General features: G+C 37.9%; 1 protein-coding gene across 4 annotated transcripts in view; it reads right to left on the bottom strand.

Annotated features, from left to right (window-relative positions):
- Nucleotides 1-9,178: 9,178 nt before the first annotated feature.
- The window catches only part of Fbxl4 (F-box and leucine rich repeat protein 4), an 81,869-nt gene continuing 78,204 nt past the window's right edge, over nt 9,179-12,843 (bottom strand). For all 4 annotated transcript variants that reach the window (XM_028780864.1, XM_028780851.1, XM_028780848.1 and 1 more), the window contains one exon: nt 9,179-9,727. In XM_028780864.1, the coding sequence (XP_028636697.1) occupies nt 9,564-9,727 (164 nt within the window). In that variant the 3' untranslated portion in view covers nt 9,179-9,563. The remainder of the gene's footprint in view (nt 9,728-12,843) is intronic.

Genomic DNA, 12,843 nt, shown 5'->3' with positions numbered 1-12,843 from the left:
TCTCTCTCCCCACTTCCCCTCCCGTCCCTTCCTCCCCTCGACCCCCCCCCCTCCCTCTCCTCCTCTCCCCTCCCCCCCTCCCCTCTTTTCCTCTCCCCTCCTCCCCTCCCCTCCCCTCCTAAATTTCTCTGTGTACCCCTGCCTGTCCTGGAACTTGCTCTGTAGACAGGCTGGTCTTGAACTGAGATATATATTTTAAGAATGATGCCACTAAAGTTTTAAATAACTTTTAAATCTTAAATGATACATAAAATATTTTTATTAGGAATAACAAGGCATGTTCTCTAGCAGATTTGTTTAAAAGCTCTGTAGTGAATACCTATTTTCATTTAATAGTAATCAATGACATTTCCCAAATTTGTTCAGAAACACTGAAGTCTCCAGATATTAACAGATATTCTACAGGAGCCTCGGAAACATCAGAAACTTTAAAGCACCTCACCATCAGAGTATACTGGTATACAAAGTCAGTATACAAGTCAAACATATATTGATAATAAATCATAAATAAGTTTATTTTAAAATTATTCTGTGCTATTTTATTTATTGAGAGCCAATGTCACATACCAGCAAGATGAATGTGGTTACTTATTTTTATATGAAGAATTCAAATTTAACTGAGTATTTGATATTGCATCATCTTCCACACTTCTAAGAACTGATTTTTTGTTTTTTGTTTTGTTTTTTGTTTTTTTTTAATATTTCAAAACAAGGTTTCTCTGTCTGGAACTCACTTTATAGACAAGTCTGGCCTAGAACTCACAATGATCTGCCTGCCTCTGCCTCCCAAGTGCTAGAACTAAGGATTTACACCATCACATCAGGCCGATTTTTAATGTTAGAATTGTCAGTGTTGAGAACACTGCTTCATGTAGATGCACAGTACAAAGCAGCTAAGGTATATGGCAGGCCATTTCAGACATAGTTGGAAATTTTGTTCTAATCCCAAGCTATAATTTGTTTAATAATTTTGTATAAACTTAATGAGCAACTCAAATAACTGTTAAAAATCAAACAGTTTGGCACCATGTAAAGATATACTAGTCTAATACTTATATACTAAGGTATGAGAGAATATTGAAAATCCTTACTCTATAATTTTATCATTGTTTTGTATAAAGGCAGAAAATGCTTATGCACAGCAAAATCACTGTAACCCATAGTATGCAAAAGTCTGGAATCTGAGCCAAGGTGTTCCTGGCAGTTTTGGTTGGGATTGGTTAGTAAGGCGACACTCACAGTGTGAAGACCTCGTGTGTGTTTGGAACGAAATCTACAAGGATTTGTGCACAGTGCAGCCTGACTAAACAGTGCTAGAAACACCGAAGACTCAAAGCACACTTGATTTTGAGTTAGCATTTGGTGTTTGCAGTTGGAAACTTTTCACATGCAGTTACATATCATGACCCATGCTTTAAAAAGGTAGTGTCTTGACCATAAGGGCTGTGGTACAAATCTGTTAGTCTAAACCTTCCGTTATATCTAACATGTCCTAAATTGAGCAGCTTCACATGTGAGCCAGTGAGACCTGTTATTCCAAAATACACATACAATGGGAACCATTAGACAAGGACAGTTCTTACAAACAAAATCCATAACATCTTTTAGTTATCTTCACAGAACCTTACCTCCATCAGAAGTGGGTTTTTGTATAATCTATAGTGTTTCACATCATAAGATGATATGACCGTAACAATTTTCAATTGTTTTTATAGTGATGTTGCCACTCTTTATATCACTTTATAAAACACATTGAAACACTCACTGCCAAATTGTCAGCTCTGATAGAAACACCCTTTTCATCTCAAAAAGTGCCAAATATAAAAACCTTATATACAAAATCCACATTTATAAGCAAGTATCTTAAATGTACTGTCTACTGTGTCAAGGAAAAACCAGGACCCTACCAATGCTTATATAAAACATAGAACTACTCTGATTTGAGATTAAAGTAATGGCCTTTGGCAGAAGGCTAGCTCTCCTAACAGTGACAGGTGAAGCCCAGGAATGTAGCAATATACAGTCAGCATGCAAATAAGGCAGTGATTGACATTTAAGGATCACCGACAAGATTTCCAGAGTGGTTACCAAGTTATGACATACTGTATCTAACGTGCTAAAAGAAACTACACATAATGCTAGAAAAAAAAAGGCTTAAAAATTTAAAAAGTCTGCTAACAGTAATGTTTGCTATAATGTCAAGTAAAAACAAACTCCAAACACTTATTACCAAGAGATACAGCAGCCATGTCTGAGTCTTACTGATGCTCCTATTTCATTTACTTGCAAATACAAGACTTTTGGGAGGTGTCTGGGAGGGCAGTGAGCAGGATATAAAGTGAATAAGTTAAAAAAATTAATTAAAAAGTTTTTGAGATTATAGTTAAATTTCTCCTTTTTCTTCCTTCATACTTCCTTAAAAATTCATGATCTTTTTCCCATTTTGTTATATGCATACACACACACACACACACACACATATATATATATATATATATATATATATATATATATATATATATATATATTCCTAGATAAAACTTAGTCAGTATGATGTTACTTTTATGTATGTTCTAAGGGTTTAACATATATTACCGGACAGTTAGTGTGCTTTTGTGCTCAGAAGACTTCTTCTACCCTCAGCATCCGTTGCTTGTTTGTAGCACTTTGTGTAGGGTCATGATGCTGTGGGATTTTCCAAATCCACATTGACATTCGGATCATCTTTATTCAGCTCATGTTCAGATAATCATGCTGGTGAGACTCTATGGATATAGCTTCTGACATCACTAGGAGACACAATATCACAAGAAACTCTGATCTGGCTCGTTCTGTCCTCTCTTCTTTGATGTTCCCTGAACCCCTGAAGTGGGAGTGTTTTGTAGGTCAGACTGGGAACCACAACTCTGCCTTTTGATTAGTTGTGGTTTTCTCTTTTGGTCTCTTTCTGTTGCAAGGACAAGTGTCCTTGATGAGGGATGAAGACTACACCTATCTGTAGATATAAGGACCCATATTTTGACTGTTGTTAGGGATTATATTCAGTAAAGTAGCGGTTGTAGATTTTCCTTCTATATCAATAACTTCACTAGAGAATTGTTGGTGGAAAGTGTATGTGCCACTACTATACCCTTAGGGTTATCATGCTGTGACCAAAAACCAAAAACTAGCTAACAAAACCCCCAAAACTTGACAGGAAGAGCCTTCCTTTGAGTTGTTGGGCAGGACTGTCCAAAGGACTCCCCAAACACAATACCTACTGCTATTGCCCTTACTTGTTCCCTCAGAGGTGGAAATTAAATTCAAGACATCATACACTTTAGGCATGGGGCCCAGAGACACCTGAGCTGGAATTGACCTGAATGTCCTTTTTCTAAGAACTAGCTTTCATGGTATCAGAAGACACCATGCAAGCTTCCAAAGGAGTGAGAAAGCCAACAGGCCTACCCAGCTATGACATGAACCACATCAAGGACCAGCAAATACAAGTTTTAAGGCTTTAGTTTATTTGTGACAAACATTGAAGAAATAAAATATGTTCACAATTAATTTTCCTTTCCCTACTTAATAATTATGTATTATAGTAAATACATTAGATTTTTTTCTAATCCAGTTATTTGTGAACTTTACAATTTAAGTTCTAAATGGTAAAATGAGAAAGATAAAGGTCTGAAGAAAGGTTAATTTCTTAATGGTAAAATGAGAAAGAACAGCCTTGAATTCAGTTTACTAAAAGAAAAATAGACAAAAAAAAATTCTAGGAAAAGGCAGGGCTTGGTGGCTAACATCTTTAATCTAGGCACTCAGGAGGCAAAGGCAGGAGGATTACTTTGGATGTGAAGCCATCGTACACTATATGATGATACCATGTCTCAAATAAAACAAAAACAAAGGACAAGACCATCCTAGGGAGAGAGTTGCAATAATGCCTCACAAGTTAAATGACTACAATACCTGCAAATTAAAAGAAGTTTTAATTTGTAGCACACAAAACACATGAAATTCAAGTTCTTCTGGTTACAAATACAGTTTTATTTTAACATGGCTATATGTTGTCCACAATTGCTGTCACATTTAAATGGCACAGTTGAGGAGATGCCAAGGAGACTAAGGTGGTGCTTGCATTGAATGCTCTTGTCATTTTTGCCTAGCTGTTTGACACACTGTAAACTATAATGCCCAAGTTGCAACCCCCAGCACTGTGTGTCCCTCACAGATCATCAGACCACAATTTTTTGCTTTTTACTTTCAGCACCTGTATCCATAACATCAAAACTCAAAAATCAGTAAACTGTAAGTACCATGTGTTTAAGGTATGGAAGAAGAAAGATTATCTTGTTATAAAATTAGATGGCAATGATGTAATGAAACAATGGATGACCTAAAATAATATTTTATGTCTTAGAATTAACAAACACTCACAGGAACACTTTTAATCCATAGGTTTTAGTAGTTAGAAAAATGTAAAACGCTTCACGAATTTGCGTGTCATCCTTGCGCAGAGGCCATGAAATTAGACTCCAGACAACCAAATTACCCTATTAAAAAATGGGGTATAGAGCTTAACAAAGAATTTTCAATGGAAGAAACTCGAATGGCCAAGAAGCACCTAAAGAAATGTTCAGCATCCTTAGTCCTCAGGGAAATGCAAATCAAAACAACCCTGAGATTCCATCTCACACCAGTCAGAATGGCTAAGATTAAAAACTCAGGTGATAGTAGATGCTGGTGAGGGTGTGGAGAAAGAGGAACACTCCTCCATTGTTGGTGGGACTGCAAGATGGTGCAACCACTTTGGAAATCAGTGTGGCGGTTCTTCAGAAAATTGGACATAGCATTACCTGAGGATCCAGCTATACCACTCCTAGGCATATACCCAGAAGATGCTCGAACATATAACAAGGACATATGCTCAACTATGTTCATAGCAGCCTTATTTATAATAGCCAGGAGCTGGAAAGAACCCAGATGTCCTTCAACTGAGGAATGGATTAAAAAAAATGTGGTATATTTACACAATGGAGTATTACTCAGCTATTAAAAACAATGAATTCGATAGGTTCCTAGGTAAATGGATGGAACTAGAATTATCATCCTGAGTGAGGTAAGCCAATCACAAAAGAACACACATGGTATTCACTCACTGATTATTGGATATTAGCCCAGAACCTTGAAATGCCCAAGATGCAACTCACAGGCCACATGAAGCCCATAAAGAAGGAAGACCAAGTGGGGGTGACTCGGTCCTTCTTAGAAGGAGCAACAAAATACTCAAGGGAGCAAATATGGAGACAAAGTGAGGGACAGAAACTGAAGGAGGGGCCGTTTCAAGACCACTCCACCTGAGTATCTATCCCATGTGCAATCACCAAAGGTAGATGCTGATGTGGAAGTCAGGAAGTGCATGCTGATAAGAGCCTGATATGGATATCTCCTCAGAGGTCTTCAAGAGTCTGACATACTCAGAGGCAGATGCTCACAACTAGCCATTGAACTGATCATGGGGTGTTCAATAGAGGAGTTAGAGTGAAGACTGAAGGAGAGCTGAAAGGATTTGTGGCACCATGAGGAGAGCAACAATACCAACCAACCACAGCTCCCAGGGTCTAAACCACCAGCCTGGGAGCACTTATGGAGGGATCCAGGGCTTCAGTTGAATATGTAAGAGTGGAGGGCCCTGCTGGGCATAGGTGGAAGAAGAGAACCTTGACCGCATGAAGGCTGGATGCCCCAGGGGGTGGGAATTTTGAGGGTGGGAGGTGGGAGTGGGGGAGTAGATAGAGGTTACATCCACAGAGAAGAAGGAGGAGGGGTGAGGGGATTGGGGGTTCCTGGGTGGGTGGGGGATGGGGTAAGGGGACAACATAGGAAATGTAAATAAAACATCCAATAAAAATTTAAAAAAATAAAATACCCAGAATTGAATACCAAAAAAAAGAAAAATGTAAAACAAGGATATTTATTATAGCAGAATACACCATAATAAAAAGAAGAAAATTTCAACTCAATTGACTCAAACATTAGCAATACAGCAAAGTCTTTTTACCAGTGATAACTAACTTGTGATTTATTCTATCAGATTAAGAAATGTGTGAAGAATAAACTTGCTTAAGTATCAAATTAATTTTAGCAAGAAGAGTTGAAGAATGGAGAACACCAAGGAACATCAATAGTCAGTAAGAGCAATTAGAGACAAGGGAAACAGCTTGACTTGGGTATTGATGAATCAAGGAATATACCATACTTGAGAAATTAATGCCAGGAATGAAGGACTAAAGGGATGGTCTCTGAATTTTTTACAATGGAACAATTTAACAGGCAAGAATACTTTCTAAGGAACAGGGACTCCACACACCCTGTAGCAGAAGCTGTGAAGAGCTTTACTGGAGGTGCTGTGTAGAATAAAAAGTCTTGCTTAAACTTTATGAAAGTGTATGGTATTTCCAACCTGGGCTCATTTATGGTGTCATTCCTCAGCAGATACTTTTCAGCATATATTTCACTCAGCCTTGGGCTATTGAACCAGGGATGGCAAGAATGGCCTTCCTTTGCTCTTACAGGTTTAACCACTGAGCATCCTGCTTTACTCTCCCATAGAGCAGTTCATTGGCTTAGTATAGTGTCATGACAGTTTGTTTTGAACTCAAGGCTGATACGTCTTCATCTACTGTAAGGATGGATGAGACAGTCAATATGATACTGGACAGCTTTTGATTTTAGCCTGTGCTACAGACCTGGATAGTGTCTTGTAATGAATTCAACCAAAAATTGTAGGGCAAACAAAATCATATGTGGAACACACTTAAACATCTAGTTACTTCATAGCTCAGTGTAGTATCAACAGCTAGACAAGACCTCTACAAACATAGCTGTAGGTCAAATCAGTTTGATCAGCATGTTAAGAGCTTAATACAAACGTGAAGGCAAATTCTGATTTCAAAACCCACTTTAAGTATTTGGTAGAGAGTCTTCTATCCAACATTCATCTGGAAGTGATTAATCTATCATGTGCTAAAAGAAACATATCAAGAGGAAAAATTAACTAACCAAAAGTTCATCAATGCCTTGCTTTCAGATAATGAATATGATTCATAAAAACCATTTCTCACTTATCTGTGTAAATATTTTGCATTATCTATCTTCATATTATATATACATAAATTCTTCTCACAGACCAGTCTCAGCAGATAAACACTTATGGGGGTCTGTGTGTGGATGGTGCATGCATGCTGGGGATTGAACATAGGAACCCACACATGCTAGGCAAGCTCTTCACCTACTGTCCTCAGTCTCTATAATTAAATCTGATGTTAGGACATTTGAATCTCAATTAAGGAATATCTTTCCATAATGTATTTAACTCTTCTCATTAGGAGAGCCATGTTGCAATTTTGCCTCTTAGCTCCCAAAGTCTCATAGTCACTGTGTAGGCCTTCTACAGGTGTTCAGGTTTCAGCTCTAGAACAGAAGCCACACTGAACACTTACAAAGCACAGGTTAAATGCCCTGAGTTTACATGCTGGCTTTGTCACCAGCTGATCATCAGCACCCATCAAACTTTTCTCTGCACATTTTTCTCGTTTGTAGATATCTGTAAGTGATGACATCAATTTCATAGGTTTAGAAAAAGGGTGAAATGAGTTAGTAAATGCAAACTTGGTACAGTTCTTTGTACCAGTTATGTAAGTATTTAGCAAAGGTAATCTGCTAGCTCGATATAAAAGCTTGTAATCAATTATACATTTCCTACTCATTGGATAAACAGTAGATATGTTTACATCCAGAGACAAAAATGAAGTCCCGGTTTATGAAGGTAGAAGCTAACCAAGCTTCTCCCCAGCATTTCTTACTTCCATCAAATAGAAGACCAGGCAGAGCCCCCTGCAGCTTTATCAGGGTGGCAATTCTCATAGCCCTCTTTCAATGGAGAGATTGTGTTAATCTTAACTATTTTAAATTTCATATTACATTCTTAGAGTCTAAATAAGAATAAACACAGTAATAGTAATCTACGATATTCACACTTTTAAAATGTGACAACTCAAAATACATACATTAGTTGTTAAATCCATAAATGCTGGACAGCTGCCATTTGCTTATGTATAAATTTGGTAGCTTAACACCTTCGAATGAAAAAGTACCCGTATATATGTACTAGTGAGAGTATCTTAAAAACTGCCTGGAAATACTGTCTGCTAATGTGCTTTTTGTAAATGAATTATGCTATAAGAACATTTCAATTATTGTTATCCAAAAAGCTTCTTGTAATGATAAGACTGTTCTTCATCCACAAGTCCAACATGGTAGCTACTAGCTGGCCTTATTCAGCTAAAGAGTAATGAGAAACAGGCAGTTCAAACACAGAAATGGCATATGAAATTATATTACAATTAAGCGGATAATCAAACAGCACAAACCTACCGAATTACTGCAGGGCACATGGATGTTAAAATATCACATTTCTGTGTTGGGTAGAAAAACTCTGTTATACTGCAGGGTTAACAGAATCCCTGAATGCCACAAAGCATTTTTTGTCTACTTTCTAAAGAGGAGAATTCAATAAATTCATTATGTAACAAATTTCCCCTCTCCTCCTCCTGACCCTGAACTACAGCTGAATTCTAATTACTTAAGTTTTGAATTGTAGAAAAATATAAATGAAATCCATATATATGTTGTTACCCATATAACTGAGAAGCCTGAAGTCTCCAAGGCTTATCTGTAAGGCACCTGTTCAGCAGTTGGAAAACTACTTCAGTTAGTAGTTGACATCTTATACTTGAACATGCCTATGTTTTTCTACATCCAGCAGTCAAAGAAAAATGCAGGTAGAAGTGGTAAAAGTACTAAGTTTCCAGCTGAACAATTAATATGTCAGCGAAAGCAATCTCATTTAGAAGCAAGAGCAGCCTGATGATGCCGGGTTTGAGGCTAGCCTGGGATACACGGAAAGCCTTGTCTCAATGTAAATAAACAATGACGACAACAACAACAAAACAATTATATTTAAATGAGTCTCTCCAACTGATTTTTTTTTCCACTTACTTTTTTGGTGCTTTAGCACTAGGTAAACACTGTGATGCTGAACTTTAATTTCAGTGTTCCCATTCTCAACTGGATCTCCCAATTTGTATAACAAACGAAACACTTGCCAGCTCATAACACTTAATAATGATTCTTTACAAAGAAAGATGTGTAAAATCAACTTTATTTTTCATAAATATGACGATGACTTTATTTTTCAAAGTATTCCCACAAAATAAATTAGAATATTTCCATATCATTCCTTTAACATACAATTACTAATTAAAGCATACCACTGATCAACATAATGGGAAATAACATCAGTGATTCATACATTCCTAAAGAAAAGTGCCTGTAATATTTTAAAGAGCATTCTATACATTTTTACTTGATTCAATGGATAATTTTACATTTTCCTTTAAATTCTATAAACGTCTTAATTCTCACTATTATAAAAACTAAACAAACAAAAAAAGCTACCCCCACCAAAAAAAAAAAAGCCACCAAATCATGATTTCAGTGACATAACAGGTATGAACTCATTGAGTAAAACTCTTTTTTATGAATACTTTAGGAAAGCTTGCATTGAGCTCTAACACAGCCCTGTTATCAATCTGGGAACAGAAGGACACATCAAGGAGGGTAAGGTCTTTGCAAGATTCCAGGAGTTTTCTCAAGGATGCTGGACTTACCATTCTTGTTCCTGTTTAAAAACAAAAAAACAAAAAAAAACAAAGCACTTATAGACAAAATCCAGATAATGAGCTCGTTTGCTTTTATTTTCAACTTTTGTAAAATAGATAAACTTTTAAAAACAAAATACATTATGTTAAATGGTTTTGCTGAACAAAAGTAAAACTTAATATTCTCAGACATCTTCACGGTGGGAATCTGAACCTTGCCAATTCTCTTCTATCCATCGCCTCCCTTGCTACTTTAGTGCTCCTCACTGTCCCCTCTCTTACTTCATTACCCCAGTGCAAAAGGATATGCACATCTCACCTTACTTAACTCATGGCAAGCTGTGTGGCACCCATTAGGCAGTGATGCTAATATTTCACTTTCCAATCATGACTGAGCAACTATCCTAGCAGTCTCAAAAACCTGTTTCAGGCCTGGGAAAGGAACAACGGGCAGGACACATCTGATGTAGGGTGTCACTGACCAGGGCATAAAACAAATGACCCAGCAAAACTGTGTCTTATAGTGGGTGACTAGAAGGCAGATCAAGGGTGACAAGTGACTTCTGCCTGTGTTCAATTTGGAGTATCATAGGACATCCAGTTGGAAGGTAAATTTCATAAATTATGAAAGGCATCTAACACACAAAAGGCACTTAGTAAATACCAAATGTCTCATGAGTCTAAGAGATGCTCTTTACAAAATACATCCTGATTTAATTACAGTTTTTCTGGAGGAAAGAATCACCATCATAACACATATGTATATCTACTGACAAAGGCATTAGGATCTGGGTCATTGTTTCTATAGTGCTGGGGTTCAAATCTATAACCTTGTGTACACTAAGCAAGTGTTCTATACTAATCTACACTCCCAGGCCAAGATAACACAAACCTCATTCTGTGTAAGTCCTTTCCACACCCATTACTCTCATGGTATCCAGAGCTGTGATTATAAGGAATGTCCTGCCACCTGTCTGCACCTGGTTCTAAGCTAAACCTGCCCAGATTTCCCCTGGAATTGGGATTTGGCAAAGCCTCCACTGTCCATAAATACCAATGCTCAAGGACATAGAAAGCTGGGCTGGCACTGTTGTGTTTGGCTGTGTGCCCAGGGCAGCACGGATGGCTTTTATGAGAAGAGAACAGGCATAAGCAGGAGGGAAGCAGCTATCTTTGCGAGTACACACTGATGTGGTACAGTGGACAGGGGTAGGAGGACCATGTAGGACAGGAAAGGGAACGACTGTGGCAGCACACTCAAGACCTGCACAGGTTCAAGCTTAGTGGGGTCCAATACTGAGAGGGAGATGAGGACACGCAGGCTCAAGATATTTGCAACAGATACCTACTGCAAAGGGAAATCAGTTTCCTCTAATGGAGTGTCCACTGAGTATATCCACACTTCAGGGCAGGCCCCATACTTAGGAGTAGTGGGTCAATACAAAACAGACTCCAAGTTGTTTGTGAACTTTTGGGTTCATTTTAGCATTCTTTTTCGTCTAATTGGTGTTTTGCTTATTTTTTTATTTTTGTTTTTGTGGGGATTTTGTTTTGTTTTTAGTGAACAAGTGAGTGAGAGAGAGGGAAGAAGGAAGAGAGGGAGGGAGAAGGAGAGAGAGAGAGAGAGAGAGAGAGAGAGAGAGAGAGAGAGAGAGAGAGGGAGAGAGAGAGAGAGAGAGAGAGAGAGAGAGAGAGAGAGAGAGAGAGAGAGAATACATAAGTTGGGTAGGTAGGAATGTGGGAAGAATTTTGGAGGAGTTGAGGAAGAGAAACATGATCAAAGATTTAATTTAAAAAAAGAGAGAGAGAGGGAGAAGGAAAGAAAATAGCTTCTGTGCCTTTTGATAGCTGTTCTAATCCCTCTGAGGTCTGACTGTAGCTTCTAAGCATGGGATCTAAGGGATAAAACTGTATCTTCATAATAATTTATATTAAATGGGCTTCAATTAAGTGAGATCAGAGAACCTCAACTCCACTCTTCAGTTTGCTGTATAGTTTTGTTTGGTTTCACCCCGAATGGTAACTACTTTCTATTTCTTAGTCCTGCCAATTAGAAGCTGTGTTCCCTAACAAATGCAGAAAATCAGAGATTTAAATTTTAATTAGACCAAAGTTCCCCATCCTATGATTCCAAGCTACTTGGCACTTTTGTTCTATTAACCACAGAAGACACAGTTTTACGCTCAGTTAGCTAGCTCCATCAAGGCAGGGTCCACTCTATCTTGACTACATATCTTCTACTTTAAAGCAATGCTAGACACACTACATGCTATGAATTAAAAAACTTGGAAAAATCACCCAATATTAGATATTACTACATTTTGACTTTTGTTAAATGGAGTATTCTAACACCAGACTTCTGGGATTTTGGGCTCTTCCTTTCTAGTTGAGCTACACCTTATCTCTAAAGCTCACTAACCCGTCAATGAGAGTCCTCTGACTTTACCTTAAGTCTCCTCACTCAGTTTAGACTCTGCAGGAATGAGGCCATATGCTGACACACCAGGTCAAGTCAGACTGGCTACTTCCCGGGGACAACCTGTACCGTCATGTTCCATGCTTCTTTTTCACGCTCCTTCTTCTACTTCATTTCCTATTCACTTTTGAATGCTATCTTCAAAGTGTCTAATAACTTTTAAAAGAAAGGTGCTCCTTATATTGCCTCCCACGCCCCTGGGCACCAGCAAAATAGACTTGCATAGCTTGCATTATTTATACACTTGTTCTCCCTCATTCTTGCTAGGTTATAAACTCTTAGAAGGTGGGGAAACACAGCATCTTACTCTGCTTTCGACATACAGCAGGGTCTCAGTGAGGCAAGTATGTCATTTAACACCCATAATCCAACAACAATGACAGAAACAATCACTATCGCTTTACCCTGAATTAACAGATTCCTTATTTTAAAATCCTTACTTTAAGGATTCTAGTATTTGAGAATGAAAGAAAATCCTATGATAAAATTAACGGAAACATAGCAGAGTTGATCATACAAAGTAATGGGTTTCATATGGTACTTTCATATGCACACACACCATCATACATTGTACTTTCATATGCACACACACCATCATACATTGTACTTTCACATGCACACACACCATCATACATTGTACTTTCATATGCACACACACCA

This window comes from Grammomys surdaster, unplaced genomic scaffold (assembly GCF_004785775.1).
Source record: "Grammomys surdaster isolate TR1022 unplaced genomic scaffold, NIH_TR_1.0 97, whole genome shotgun sequence".
Classification (NCBI taxonomy): Eukaryota; Metazoa; Chordata; class Mammalia; order Rodentia; family Muridae; genus Grammomys; species Grammomys surdaster.
The sequence above is the reverse complement of the archived record's forward strand: the minus strand, read 5'-3'. Positions and strand labels throughout refer to the sequence as shown.